The sequence below is a fragment of the Podarcis filfolensis genome (assembly GCF_964270895.1).
Source record: "Podarcis filfolensis genome assembly, chromosome: 13".
NCBI classification, from domain to species: domain Eukaryota; kingdom Metazoa; phylum Chordata; class Lepidosauria; order Squamata; family Lacertidae; genus Podarcis; species Podarcis filfolensis.
Genome location: NC_139615.1, coordinates 36,289,039 through 36,304,745, shown reverse-complemented (window position 1 = coordinate 36,304,745; position 15,707 = coordinate 36,289,039). Strand labels below are relative to the sequence as shown.

The window sequence follows — 15,707 nt, the reverse complement described above, 5'->3', positions numbered from 1 at the left end:
GGTAGGCTTGAGAAGGAGGCAGGCGTTCTCAGAAAATTTCTTCTAACTGTCGCAGAGAATTTCAGAGAAGGGAAACCTGTGAAACACGCTCCACCCCCCCATTCTTATTGTTATTAAAAGAATTTATGTGATACCTTTCAAATACCAAGGAGGTCCACAAACAAATGAAAGCCTATTCTCAAAATAACATGAACAAAACCAATAATAAAAATACAGCTGCCACTAATTGAAACACACAGGAAAACAGCCACATTACGACATTCATAATTGATAAACCAACCCATTAAAAGAGCATGACAATTAAAACAACAATCAAAGGAGGAGATTCGCGTCAGGAGATCAGAGCAATGATCATCTCAACAGGGGTGTTGATGTGCTGTTGGACTCAAACTCCCATCAGCCCTAGCCAGGATGGGAAATAGTCAGGCATGATGGGGGGGGGTCCCAGCAACATCTGTATGACCACTGGTCATTTTACATGGTCCCTGCAATTTCACTCTGGGCCAGAACAGACCATTTTGCTGCCTGAGGTGCAGAAGCGAATGCCCACCCCCTCCTTAAGGGAAGGTACAGATTACTCAAGGCCAGCCGTGTTATTTTAGTTGACGAAGCCAATTCCACAAGTCCCTTTCTCCAGCTAAAAGTACAATACTAATAAATTAAAATTGCCAGCCATTCGCTGCTCTTCCATAGCACCCAAAAATGCTGCCTGAGGTGGCCACCTCACTCTGCCTAACAGAGATGCCTGACCTGCTTAATGGGCATAGCAAGTTTACCTATGGGATCCCCTTACCCCATATATGCACTGTTACAGAGGCCAAATAATGCCCATTCCACACTTGTAAGTAATCTATATTTTTAGTGTGGCAGCACCTACACTTTGGATCTCCTACCTTCACTGTACAGTACAACCTCTACTTACGATCATAATCCGTTCCAGAGGCCCATCCGCTGGGCGAAACCGGATGCTAGTAGAGGCGCCGTTGTGTGCATGCGCATTCGGCGGCAGCGCACTTCGGCGCATGCATAGAGGCGGCAGCCACTTGTGCGCACGCATAGATGGCAGAAGCTGCTTCCACGCATGTGCGAATTGCAGCAAACCCGATGTTTACTTCCGGGTTTGCCGCAGTCGCAACCTGGAACGTCCGCAAGAAGAGGCGGATGTAAGATAAGGTTCCACTGTATTCTTTTTCAGTGCCATCTGTCATGGATGCTTTAGCTGAGATTCTTGCATTGCAGGGGGTTGGACTAGATGACCCTTGGGGTCTCTTCCAACTCCACAATTATACGATTCTATGTAGACGTTGCATGTCTTTCATCTCTTTTTTTAGCTACTGCTGACTTTAATATTTTTTAAAATTTTTGCTTAAAATAATGGTTTTAACTGGTTTTTAATAAACAATTTGAATGTTTTATTTTGTATTTTTGCAAACCGCTTAGAGGCTGGTTGGTTTTTTTAACACTAGCGGTATTTCCCCCTCCCCAAAACCGCACGAAGTCTATGACAATTGTGTCTCATACCGAATGTAAACGAACTGTGAAAAAGACACTATGACTCAAAAGTGGAATCTGTTTCCTGTTTGTTTTGTAACACAATATTTAATAAAAACCAATTTTAAAAAGCAATAATAAAATGGCATATGGATTTTGTTAAATAAGTAAATGACTACAAACTTGATCCCCTTCCCATCTCAAGGATAGAGTTTCTCAGGCTTGGATTCTGTTCCATCTCAGCAGATTCTTCCCACTAGTGCAAGTGGGCTCAAAAGTGCCAGAAGTTCTGTCCACAAAATCTCTGGATTCCACTTTGGCCTCTGGCAAGTGCTATACTAAACATCCCTTTTCAGGTAAGGGAAGGAAGATTGCATCCCTTTCCAGGCTACTCTAACCAGCACTGCAGAGAAGAGGAGGACCCTCTTCTTTTTCTCCACTTTCCAACAAAGAAGCAATTGCTTAGGAAGCTGCTGGTATGCCCCGCGGAGGACCTTAAGGTCCACAAATGACAACATTTTGGAGGTCCCCAGGTTGCAAGGTGGTTAGATTGGTCTCAACTAGGGCCGGGGCCTTTTCAGTACTGGACCCAACTTGGTGGAACGCTCCGTCACAAGAGACTAGGGCCCTGAGGGGGTTGACATATTTCCGCAGGGCCTGCAAGACAAGAGCTGTTCCACCTGGCCTTTGCTTTGCACTCAGTCTGACCCTTATGTTTCCCTCCCCTTATGGTTTTGATCTATGGGCTACTTTTAAAATGAGGCTGCATTTTAAATTGCATTTTAACCTGTATTTTAAATTAGATCCCCCCCCCAATTATGATTTTACTGTAATTTTACTGGTGTTAGCCGCCCTGAGCCCGGCTCTGGCCGGGGAGGGCGAGGTATAAATAAATTTTATTATTATTATTATTATTATTATTATTATTATTATTATTATTTGTCAGGGAACTGCCATCGGAGCCAAGAGTGGAGGTAAGGCTCCCCAATGATGCAGGAGAAGGGACCAGCAGGGAGAGAGAGAACACTTCCTTTGGGGAAGGAAATCGGCGTGACACCAGGAAGAAAGGGGAGCAGGGAAGGACTTCGGAGAGAGGGCTCCAAGACTCTTCCGCAGAGACCAGCAGGGAGAGCCCAGGATCTCCGCTGGCCATGCCCACTCTGCGCAGAAGACTTCTACGCAGGGAAGCTAGGCGGAGACTTGGCGTCAAGCAGCTTTTATGTTGGAAGAAGTTCAGGAAACACCCACTGACGGATTCTGCCAGTGACTGACACAGCCACGGAGAAAGGGCTGTCCAGCCAGGGAAAGGTTTAGCCAGACAACGTTGCCTAGAGCAGCAGCCCACTTACACACGAGCAACCCCAATTCCCTTTACATTATTATTATTATTATTATTATTATTATTATTATTATTATTCAGAGTCAGGTCATTGGTCCATCTGTCTCACTACTGTCTACTTTGACTAGCAGCAGCTCTCCAGCATTTCAGGTAACGCTGTCTCCCAGCCCCATCTGGAGATGCCGCAGATTGAAGGTGGGACCTTCTGCACAAAAAGCAGGCACTTTGAAAGACTTGCCTCCAATGTATGCAGGCATGACTTAGTGTGTTTGCGTGCATGCATACATACATGCAAGATGGGGGAAAATACTGTGCCCAGGAGTATCGTAAAACACATTTGTGATGCAACCTCGGGGGCAATGGAGCTCACGGAAGATCCATTCCTCTCCTGCAACACTAATGCAGGAAATTACGACAATATATTATAAAAGTCTTCAATTTGAAATTGCAAAGGAGCTGTTCATAGAAGAGAAGGTCAAACTGCTGTCGCATTGTGGTTGTGCCATTCATTCTTCTCCCCACCATCTGAGCTATTCTTGATCAGAACCGAGGAAGACGTAACTGTTTCGTAACACACGGGGACAGGGAGCGAGAGGGATCCAAAGCAACACTGAGCAAAGGAACTCTACCCAGGTAACCATTTCCACCAAAAGACAACACGCTGCCATATAAGAAACTTTCCCCTTCAAATTGAAACGAACACTCAGGTTCAAAGGATTCTGCAGGCAGTTTCGAAACTGCAGCATGCAGTTAACATCCACAGAGATTCCCAGACAGCTAGATCATGCTGTGCTTTGAGAAAAGGAGGAGGTTTGGTAGAGACGGCCAGTGTAAGGAAGGAACCAAACTGACTGGATTTTTTGGGATGGGGTTCTGGGAACCACAAGGTTCTCTGGAAGTAGACTAGTGAGAGTTGGGTGGGATAAAGAGGATCTAAGCAGCGTATGCATTTGTGGTAATCACTGCTATCTGCCACATGACACAAAGTGAAATAATCGGGGTTGGTTGTCTGGTCCTTAACAACATTATTGTGTTCCCAGGGCTGGGAGGATAAGTGGATTGTACCTGAAGGACTGCTGGTTTCTGTCATGCTCCTAACTCAAATATGCTCCTCCTTTAAAAGAAACTTGTCACAAATTGCACAACTGTGCACTTTTGACTGCCCTACCCCGCCCTCCTTGTTGAATGGCCTGACCACAAAGACTGTTGAGGAACTGAGCTTGTTAAATTCTGCTAATCCAACCAGGAACACAGTTTGGGTTTCTGTTCCAAGCCTCCCCTCTTTTGTTTTGCAGCGGAAGCAGAGAAAATTGCCCTTCTCCAGCAGCACAAATAGCCCTGCAACACCCACCCACCCCAGCATGTTCCAGAAGCTTCAAATATGCAAAGATCAATATCTGGATCCAGGTTTGGGTGGGGAGGGAGTTCAGTGCATCAGAAGCAAAAGGTTGTCGGGAGAAATGAATTCCTGGGCCACATTGGACGAGACTGGCTTTAAACAGGGCACAAGCAACTCCCGGATTCTCGAGGAAGAGAAAGGAGGGCTACCAGTCAGAGCAGAGGGCCTGGGAATCAGACCTTTTCAAGTTCATTTCAATGTCCCAGCTGGAGACAGTCCAGCTTGTGGAGGCAGTCCAGCTGGGACAGTCCAGCTGTTTAGCATTTCGACCCTGAGCACAGGGTCATCCCTCATCTGTTGCCTGCGAACGGACTACATAAAGCACCTTTCTGCAGAGCATTGCTGACAGGGTATTAGGAAAAGATGGACGGCGAGAGCTGAACCAACCTGGGCAATGACTACAGATAAGCACAGTCGTGGAGGAAGAGAGAGAGAGAGGAAAAAAACGAGAAACCGTGAGTAAGTCAGGCTGACTCATGGAGCTGCTGTCAGGATCTATGGTGTGAAATAGCATATTCTGCAGATTGGAAGAAGGGGGAAGGGGGAGAGAGGAGGGAGAGATAGCCGAGGAAGGACTTACCCTTGAATTTGGACCGGATATTGGCCAACTCTTTGTTGATTCGTTTGATTTCAGCCTCTTTGCTCTTACCTGGAATCAAAGACAAAGGCATTCAAACAAGGGACAAGCCAGCCTTCTCTATGCAACACCCACTCAACTCACCTGGATATGTGCTTGGTACTACTAAATGCCTACCAGTACGTAAAGGGAACAAAGAAATAATATTGGGGGAGAGAGAAAGAGCTTGGAAAAAATACCAGCAAATGGAAACGGTCATGAACAAAACATCATCCAGCAACACACCAAAAGGAAAGAGTCATAGCCATTTTGCTGCTTTGCCATCACTTAAGGGCCAAAGTACATGAGATGCAGACCACAAGATCTGTGATCAGAGCTCCAAACTCCCCCCCCCCCCAGAAATGACACCTTAGAAGCCACCAGGGAACTCTGATTTCGATCAGAGCAGTAGCCCTAGGGAAAAGGTGGGATTTAACCCCAGACAGCTATTTACCCAACCAAAATCTAACACAAACACACTGAATAAAGCTACTGCTCTTTGCCCTGATAGAAAACACCCAGATTCGGGAAGTGGTATAGGAAGAAAGGATTACTACCCGCCCACTGCTCTGATCTAATTTTGGGGTCTGCTTTTAAATGAAGGGAGGGGGAATTGGACGATTCAGCCATGGACCTCCCACATCTGTGGGTCCTTACAGGGAGGGGGGAAGCCCACAGAGGTCACCCACAAAAGGCAACTTGTACCACTTTGGAGGTGGCTGTGTGAAGCAGTCAACCCCATACTAGAACTGGCAAGAAAGGGCAGACTTCTCTTGTCTACACAGGAGCACCTGAAGAGTAAACACTCCTTTTCCAGTTGGCTCCTGAGTGAGCGAGAGCCAGATTGAAGACAGCGCCACTCTCAGAAAAGGGAACCCCATCTCTTATTTTCACAACAGCCACTTTTAGTGACAGGACCTAGGACCTAAAAAGGATTTGCCAGGTGAAGCACAAAACCACCCATAAACAGGGGGAGGGGGCAAGTACACATGGATCCCTTGCATATACAACTTGTTCTGGTGTGGGGCTGCTTTTTATATATGGGACACAGTGATTGACCCCTTTTGGGGAAGAAGGCAGGTGCCCAATGGCAATAGTAGGTCACCCACTGGGATCGGAAGGCATGGAAACCAGCAGAGGGTGGAGTCAGAGCCAATGATGCAAAGAGCCAACTCATGTATAGCTTTGCAATCCCATCCTCTTCCCTGCTGAGTTCTGCACTACTGAAACTGAGGAGGAAGCTGCCAGCTGATGCCACCCGTGGACTGATAGAAGGCAGATAGAGGTTGGTTGGGGAGTGCCTCATTCACCATAACGGGATAGTCTCCGCTGGTCCTTCCTTGCTCAGGACTGAAACATGGTAAGTTCAAAGCTAGGAGAAACCATTAAATGGAAGGGCGAAAGACATACGGGCTTCTTAACCCAACAAAACAGAAAGCCGGAGGAGCTACTCTGGAGGGTGGTTGGTTGGGTGGCAATTATTATTTAATTGCAGGGTGATGTGCAGGGTGATGCTCTCTAGAGAGTGTGTTCCCTTATATCTCCACCATATGTTTTAACTTAAACAGGGGACAAATCCAAACTAGATGCTCGCTACCACTTTTACCTGACACCAACAGGTAAACACACAACTCCTTGCATTTGTTGTGAATGAAGCAGGAAAAACAACTAAGTTCCTTAGTCCAATTTCATTGCCAGGAGTCTTTTTAAATATATATATATATATATATATATATATATATAAATAGAAAGTGTCATGCAGTTAAACAGTCTGGATTGCTCTCTCATTTTGTCCCAGTAACACCCTGTCAGGAGTGTGTGAGTAGTGCCAAGTGGATGGTCCAACATCACAATGCTTAAGAGGTGCAAAAAGAAAGAACCTGAAACATAAGGGCCCATGACCCCCCTCTAGGGTGGCTTTCCAGATGTTGTTGGACCTGGACCAGAACTCCCACCTTTCCTGGCTGGTGGGAAGGGAGCTGGAGTCCAACAATTTAGGGAAGGCCACAGGTTTCCCACGAAGATCCATCGCCTCTAATAGAAGACTCACAGGACTATTAATACCTGCATGACTGTATAATATGAGGAAATCAGTAACAAGCAGGAATGTCTTTGCGACAGACCTGTGAAATGTGTTAACTATTGCATCCTGCTCTTGCTTTACAAGCCCAGAGACTTCTCCATGAGACTCCCGCCCCCATCACTGATCTCGTCCACATCTCCTTAGCTTCCCCACTGATGCAGGATTCAGTGTCCCACTCCCGAGGCCAAGCTCTCAGCCCATCATGGAATTCCAGATTTCACAGGTCTGCATTAATGTTTCCCACATGACATCCACCCACATATGCAACTGCTGGAAGGACTCCTACATCTTCAAAAGCATAACATATCAACTGGCGCTGAGATGCAGCCTCCTTTCCGGCTCAGACGCAGCACTGCTGCCCACACATTCCCTGGTGCTTCTCTGGCTGCCTGTTCCTTCTTTCGCTGGTGCTGGAGAGAGACTCAGGAAGCCTGAACTGTTGCTCCTTTCAGAAACTTCTCTAGAATTCTCCCAACCCTCAACACACCATTTCTGTCATGTCAATAAAAGAGACACCTGCGACTCAAAACATTTTGCACACAACATCCCGTCCCAAAATATTCATCCTAAGGCCTTGGGGAAACACCTCTCTGACATTTTCTAAACACTGATGTCTCTGTTAACAGTTTGTGGCTTGCAACTGCAAATGATTTGGCCTGGTTCGCTCATTCATATGACCTTCAGTCAAAGTCCCCTTCAGTCTTTGCCCATTTTACAGATGGAAATGGAGGATAAGGGTTCACTTTTCACAAACAGGAATGTGGGATTTCCTGAGACTAGAATGGCTGGCTGCCAAAAGGGGCAGGCCCCCTGCACCTTTAATAGTTGTTTGCCGGGGAATTTTGGCAGCTGCTCCTTTTCTCATTCCTGCAGGACATGTTGCACCTGACAAAATGCCCTCCTGCACACAGTTATTAAAGGTGCAGGAGGAACCACTCATTTAATTTGGCTATTTTTAGGACATAAGCACTGAGGAGGTGTGTCAACAGGAGTTCCAGAAATGGACCACCCACTTCCAGGTTTTAATTCAGAGAAGAACTGACAAAATACTGGTGTCTCCAAATTGTCAATGTGATACAGTAGGCATATGGGTCTGCATAAATCTGCATAAAGCCACCTCAGTAAGAGGCCCAAGCTGAGGCTTAAGCTGAGATTCGAACTCTGATCTTGCAAGTTTAGATCCTTAGAAACCTAGAAGATGCCTTACTTATACCAGGTCTGACTGCTCATCTAGCCTGTATCATATACTCTGATTGGCAGCAGCTCTGTAGAATCTCAGGCAAAGAAAGGCTCTCTCATCATCTGTTACCTTATTTGTTTTTAACTAGGATTCTAGCAATTGAACCTGGGATGTTCTACACACAAAGCACATGCTCAACCACCGAACTATAGTCACTTCCATAATATTTATTTACAGAGATGCCAGGGCCAGCTACAGTGTTCAAAGGCAGCCTCGAATCTAGAACATCACACACACACACACACACACACACACACACACACACACACAAAACCTCCGTCTCCAAGCAAAGACACAGGGAAAGAGGCCTGTGTCTCCACTTACCCTTTGCCAATTCAGACAGTCTTTAAGCTCTGCTGAATTTCCTACAGCAAGGGTGGGGAACCCATGGTCCTCCAGAAGTTGCTGAAGTCCAGCTACCATCAGCCCCAGCAAGAATACCCAATGGCCAAGGAAGATGGGAGTTGTAGTTCAGCAATACCCAGATAGCCAAAGCTTCCCCACCTCTGCACTACAGGATGATTCTCTCCTCCCCTCTCCCCAATTAATTTTCAGTGCAATGAAGTTATCTCAAGAATGTTCCAACATGTCACATAACTACATTTTGTCACGGCCTGGTCAAATTCACTTTTTAATAATATTTTCTATTACGGTGATGGGTTGTGCTCTTACACTCAGACTTCATTGCTAAACCTCAGTGGTGGGAGTAGAAGGGAAAGGAATAAGTTTTAGGAGATCTGCTGTCTAAAAATGATGATGTGACATTAACCCTGCAAGCTGTCACCCACAGAGTATTGTTCTGGTAACCGCTACTTGTATTGTTCTTGCAAAATTGATGTTGCACAACACTTGTGTCTGTGGGTTTCTTTGCCAAGGAGAGGAAGGGTGGAGGGGGAAACTAGGATTCAAGAGAAGGAGGTGGGGAAAGTGGGCTAAATCAAATAATTCTAGCCTCTGGCCACAGAGAATCCCCATATAAGCAGATGAAAGCTGGATTGGGATCTCCTCGGTTTCAAATATAACACCCTTGTTTCCGTGACCACCATAATCTCTTCCAAGATCATAAAAGCAGTTTGAAAAATGACTTGCTAAATACTTGCTACTAAGCCCAGAAACTGGAAATTTATGTGCTCGAGAGTGTCAAATAATGCTAGGGTTTTGTAATGAACCACAAATGTGTACTCAACAGCCATGCTCTAACAGAGCCACACATTTGACCTGTTAACTGTTGCTCCTCTAGACGCCAGCCAACAGCCATGGGGTACGAACCCCATGGAAAAGATGCCCTACCCAACAAGAATCAGAAGCCCTGCCACAATTTATTTTGTCATTTCAAAGCAGAATCTCCTCCTCCCACCATCCTTTTTTTAAAAAACCACAACACAGGATGTACATAGCTGTTCCTCATTTGCTGGCAACAACATTCCTTACGGTGCCAACTTCTGGAGATCCGTTTCAACCCTACATGCAACACAACGCTCCTCAAAGAAAGGCAATTCATGCAAAACCTAACTCAGCCCAAGGGAAGTTCTGGAGCCAGTCCATCCAATCTGCTCTGGCAAGGCCTGAGTACCGGCGCCTGATTCACTTGCAACCTCTCCGGATGCCCTTGCGTTAGCCGAGGAGGAGAACCCCAACTCCCGCCTGGACAAAGCGGGGAACCTCTCCACAGTCCTCCTATAACCTATCTCCTCTTCTCATTGCCCCCAAAGCCTCACCTTACCCCACCGCGCACCCCCTGCCTTGCAACTTCCTGCTCATCACCCCGCTTCGCCTTTCTCCAAGGCCTTAAGTCCTGGAGTCAGGGAACACCTGGCGCTGAAAACGGCACATCCCACTGGCAGCATCACCTGCGTAGCCCTTGGGTGGGGGAGAGCCTCCAGTCAACCCGGCAACCCCCAGTCATTCAGGCCACTTCTGTCTCCCTCCAGCTGCACCCCTGCCCCACAACCCCCCCCCCCCACAACGATGCCCATTTCTCCCAGTGCCCCACGCGGCCCACTCTCTTGGCGGGCATGCCCGAAATGCCAAGCGTGTCCACTCTTAACCCATCACCCTGCAGTGGCTCGCTCGCTCCCTTTTCCCCACCCCACCCCACACTCGCCACGACCCCCTGCGAGGAGCCTGGGAAGAGCCCCCTCCGTCCCTGCCTGCCTTCGCCCTCAGCCAACGGCCGCCCCCTCCGCCGGCTCGCCCACCCCCTTGGCCGCTGCCCGACCCGGCCCCTCCCCAGTCCTCCCCGCGGTCCGACGCCCCACAGCGTCTCTCTCCCTCCCTCCCTCGCTTTCAATGCCTCCCTCGCGGCCCCCCCCCGCCCCACTCCACACCCCGCGGTACGGTCTTTCCCAAGGTCCGCGTCCCCTCACAGTTTCGGATGTCGGAGATGAACACGGCCAGGCCCCGCATCCCGTCTCCCTTGGAAACGGCCGGCATGGTTGCGGTGGCGGATCGGGACCCCCCCTCGGGCGACGCTACCCCCCCGTTCCGCTCTCCGCTCCGCGGCCCCGAACCTGGCCCAGCAAAGCAAGCAAGCAACCGAACCCGACCCGGACCGACCCGATTGGCCGCTCGCTCCGTCCGTCGCAGGGACGCTTCGCCGTCCTATTGGGCCGCGGGGCCGCCCCTCAACCTTATCCCTGCCTCTATTGGTGGAAATCAAACCAGTCTCCCCCGCGATTTGCCCGGCAGGTTTAAATCCCGCCCTATTGGATCCAGTGGGCTCCTTATGTCAAATAAGTCCCGGACTGCTCGTCATTTTCCATTGGGCGGGAGTCACGGCAAGTCCCGCCTGCAGCTCCTTTCCTCCCGCCCCTTCAGATAGTCTCTCTCTCCCGGTGGCCTCTCATACATGTCGCTCAACAGATGCTCCGCCCTACCCCTCCTCCCAGCTCCCCATTTCTGGTACTTCTTGCGAAATCAGCAAGCTAGAGGATTTTTTTTTCGGAAAAGAAAAAGAAAGGAAACCTCCGCCCAACTGACAGGCGGTCAACACTTCTTCTAGGCTCTTATTGGACGGGAAACCCCTTGTCCTTCAAGCCAAATTCCTTGTCGCATTGGCTGACTGGGCTGACAGGGGAACGGCGGCAAAAGGAATGGTGGGGGGCGGAGGCTTGGAGACTGGTCTGCATTTCCGGAGAGGCGGTGCGAATGTCGTCACCACGTTTGAGCCAATAGGCGCTAGGAGTAGAACGTAAAGGGGAAGAACGCGGTGTGTGTTCTAATCCTTCACTTTGTGGGGGTGAGTTCGAGTCCTGCGCGCCACGTTCCGACGCGTTCTTTTGCTTTAAGGCTAGAGAGTATTGCTCCTATAAAGAAGTAGGTGACCCTTTAAAGTCCATTCTTTAATAAAAGTCATAGTAAGGTAAATCTTTATGAAAAAGAAGTAACGTGTCATAAAATAGTGAGCAAACTTTTGCCTCTTCAAACTCGCCTGCTTCCAGGGATACACTTCTGGCAATTCAATTCAAAATCCTTTATTAGGCATAGCACACCACACATTATCAAACAAGCATCATATACAGACTGTATAAAATACGGGCTCAGCGAACACAATTTATCCCAGTCCTATTCTTAACTCCAAAAAAATAAATCGATGAACATAGATAATATAATACAACACAGCAACATCACCTACCATTAAGAACCACTAAGTCTCTCTATCATGGCCCATTCTTTCTTCATGGACAGCACTCAAAAATTCAGCCACTATAACAGTAATTTGATCATCGCTGTCCGCCAGCAGGTCCTGAACAGCTGGTTGTGTAAAAATCTGTCTATTAAATTTTAGGGCAATTCCCCCACTAAAGCAGTTGCAGGCACAGGTATAATCGCAAAAGGTCATAGCCTGGGCTAAGCAGCTGCTTCCACACATAATGAAAAGGAAACTATGCCATTTTATTTTATATACAGTGGTACCTCGGGTTACATACGCTTCAGGTTACAGACTCCGCTAACCCAGAAATAGTACCTCAGGTTAAGAACTTTGCTTCAGGATGAGAACAGAAATCATGCTGCGGCGGTACAGTGGCAGCGGGAGGCCCCATTAGCTAAAGTGGTGCTTCAGGTTAAGAACAGTTTCAGGTTAAGAATGGACCTCCAGAACGAATTAAGTACTTAACCTGAGGTACCACTGTACCCCACTTTTTATACCCAAAAGTCTCTTGAGTGTAGTAAAAGATTCTCAGCATAAAATGAGGTTGGAGTCTAGGATCAGGGCTGCATTTCCTTCTCTAGTCATTGGCCTTCCTTTGGCCAATGCCTGCACGCTACGCAAGTCACTCCTACTAAGGATCTCAGAGGCAGGGAGTAAGTGCTGAGTATCTGAAACTTGGCCTACATGGACTTGGGCTCCATGATCACTGCAGATGGTGACAGCAGCCACGAAATTAAAAGACGCCTGCTTCTTGGGAGAAAAGCAATGACAAACCTAGACAGCATCTTAAAAAGCAGAGACATCACCTTGCCGACAAAGGTCCGTATAGTTAAAGCTATGGTTTTCCCAGTAGTGATGTATGGAAGTGAGAGCTGGACCATAAAGAAGGCTGATCGCTGAAGAATCGATGCTTTTGAATTATGGTGCTGGAAGAGACTCTTGAGAGTCCCATGGACTGCAAGAAAATCAAACCTATCCATTCTGAAGGAAATCAGCCCTGAGTGCTCACTGGAAGGACAGATCCTGAAGCTGAGGCCCCAATACTTTGGCCACCTCATGAGAATAGAAGACTCCCTGGAAAAGACCCTGATGTTGGGAAAGACGGAGGGCACAAGGAGAAGGGGACGACAGAGGACGAGATGGTTGGATAGTGTTCTCGAAGCTACCAGCAGGAGTTTGACCAAACTGCGGGAGACAGTGGAAGACAGGTGTGCCTGGCATGCTCTGGTCCATGGGGTCACGAAGAGTCAGAAAACGACTAAATGACTAAACAACAACAGTCTGAAAGTTGCTCAGCTGGTGGCTGAAGGACGCCTTTCCTTGCCCCTCATAGGTACTGAGGACCTCACAGTCAAGGGCACCTGCAATTGGTGTCCATTGGAACCTGTAGGGTGGAAGGCAGGGAGACCTAATGGCAGGAAGAGCCTGCTTAATTCTAGTTTTGTTCTTAAGTCTGTTTGTGAGGCGCCATTCACACTGTATCACCACGCTATGATACCACTTTAAATAGACATGGCTTCCCTCAAAATTCTGGGAACTGTAGTTTGTTAGGAGGACACGCCCCTCCCCTATTTACTCCACAGAGCTACAGTTCTCAGAGTGGTTTAAAAACCAACCTCGCTTAAAGTGCTTTCATGGCACAGTCAATGGGGCCGAAGTAAGAAGGCAGAGAGGTGTGGGCAGTCTGAGCTTGGGCCAGTGCCCCATAATGAGGTGGCCTTCACTGGTCAAAGGGATGGGACTGAGCAGCTAGAACTCCTGCTATTTTGGACCGCAACTCACATCAACCCCAGCCACTCTAGAATAGTCAAACCTCGGCTCCCAAATGGCTCTGTTTTTGAAAGTTTCTGCTCCCGAATGCCGAAAACCCAGAAGTAAATGCTCCGGTTTTTGAACGTTTTTCGTAAGCTGAATGTCCGATGCAGCTTCTGCTTGAGTGCAGGAAGCTCTTGCAGCCAATCAGAAGCCACGCCTTGGTTGTAGAACGTTTTGGAAGCTGAACGGGCCTCCGGCGGAACGGATTACGTTCGACAACCGAGGTTTGACTGTACAGTGATACCTCAGTTTTCAAACATCTCCACTGATGAACATTTTGGTTTTTGAACGCCATACACTCAGAAGTAAGTGCTTTGGTTTTTGAACACGCCTCGGAAGTTGAACATGGCATGTGGCTTCCGTATTGAGGTTTTTGTATTGAGTTTTGGGTTTTTGAACATTTCGGAACTTGAACGGTCTTCCAGAACTGAGGTACTACTGTAGTAGAACACATGTGGAGTCAAACCAGATGTCTGTCTAATCTGACTCTGGGATATTTTGCACATATAGTCATGCTTAACTATGGTTTAGTGTTACAAGGGCACACTGCAGGAAGCCTCTGGCTTCCATGCTCCCTTCTCTGGTGTAGCGCTGAGGAGGAAATCAGAAGTTTCCATAGTTTGCTTTTTAGGTGACTCATAGTTTAATGTTGCATCCAAGCCCTAAACTCTGGGGAATCTTAACTGTTGAAGCAAGCCAGCTTTTTAAACCATGGGTTGAAATTTTGGTTTTAAAGTTTGTTATGTTATGATGACACGGCAATCATAACCATGCCAGGGAAGGAGCAGTGGCTCTTTCATGTAACGCTAATCTGTGTTTTAGTATTCAGTGTGAATCAGAGTAGTATCTGCAGCTCGCAACTGATATTAGTGAGTCAGAAACTCTGGTCCCTGGCAAAGCAGATTCTGTGCTGGCGTGGAAGAGCATAACAATAACTGGCTCCTCCAACATGTAGCTCATGTGTGGGTGTGAGACACAGAGCACTGTGTCATTCACTATTTACTTACTACAGGCTTAATAGCTGTGGCAGTGAAGGCAGATGTGATACAGGGAGATGGAGCACAAATCTCAGAAATAAATACAATACCTGTGACTGGTTTTGACAATCCAGAATTCACCTGTTCAGCTGCCAAAAGAAATGTATTCTGATGCTATCGGCGTCACCAGAGGAACTCTGCCAACTGAACCTTAATGCCAAGACAGATGGTTGCCAAAAGTTGTTCATCATCTCCATCATCTGGTGATCAGACTCTGAAAACGCAGATTCCATTTCTTGCTGTTCTGACTGATGGGGGAACTAGGCTGGGTGAATACTTCACATTTAAAGCACATCCCTCCAAAAACAAGAATCCTAGAAACTCACAGAGCTTCAGCCCAGTACCCTTAACAAACTGTGGTTCCCAGGGTATTTTGTGGAGGGGAAATATGCTTTAAATGCATAGTGTATACGCAGCCCTAGACTCCATTATTTTATCTAATCCTGCTTTTAATTACAGTGGTACCTCAGGTTACATACGCTTCAGGTTACATACACTTCAGGTTACAGACTCCGCTTACCCAGAAATAGTGCTTCAGGTTAAGAACTTTGCTTCAGGATGAGAACAGAAATCGTGCTCTGGCGGTGCGGCGGCAGCAGGAGGCCCCATTAGCTAAAGTGGTGCTTCAGGTTAAGAACAGTTTCAGGTTAAGAACGGACCTCCAGAATGAATTAAGTTCTTAACCCGAGGTACCACTCACTGTACTATAGCTGCCTCATTGACACTTATGAGTCTTGCTTGTCTTCTCTAGTGTACACACATAACGTTTTGCCCAGCTGCAATGTGAAGTCTCCTTCCTTGCCTCACAGGTAATAAACTTTCAGGGGAAAAATCCTTCAGGCTTGTTTCCAGAAGCAGCCTATGCCATGACTCCTATTGCAGCGGCAAGTAGGTTCTTCTCTGTGTTTTGGTTCGGCCTACTAGGCAGACAAATCCTGACACCAAGCAATTTAGTAAAAATCCTAAATCAGCAAATGAAAGGCTTGTCTGCAGCTGCAGTTTTGTTCTGCTCTTGTACCTTTCAAAGAGGTAACA

General features: G+C 47.5%; 1 protein-coding gene and 1 long non-coding RNA gene across 7 annotated transcripts in view; both read right to left on the bottom strand.

Annotated features, from left to right (window-relative positions):
* AP2A1 (adaptor related protein complex 2 subunit alpha 1) overlaps nucleotides 1-10,729 on the bottom strand; it is a 38,055-nt gene extending 27,326 nt beyond the window's left edge. For all 6 annotated transcript variants that reach the window (XM_083582604.1, XM_083582607.1, XM_083582606.1 and 3 more), the window contains exons 1-2: nucleotides 10,535-10,729; nucleotides 4,810-4,878 (exon numbers count right to left, since the gene is read on the bottom strand). In XM_083582604.1, the coding sequence (XP_083438730.1) occupies nucleotides 4,810-4,878; nucleotides 10,535-10,601 (136 nt within the window). In that variant the 5' untranslated portion in view covers nucleotides 10,602-10,729. The remainder of the gene's footprint in view (nucleotides 1-4,809; nucleotides 4,879-10,534) is intronic.
* LOC310748260 lies at nucleotides 6,567-9,844 on the bottom strand. Its single transcript, XR_014541258.1, has 2 exons — nucleotides 8,418-9,844; nucleotides 6,567-8,387 (listed from the first exon to the last, which is right to left on the bottom strand). It is a non-coding gene; the product is annotated as an uncharacterized lncRNA (long non-coding RNA).
* Nucleotides 10,730-15,707: the final 4,978 nt, after the last annotated feature.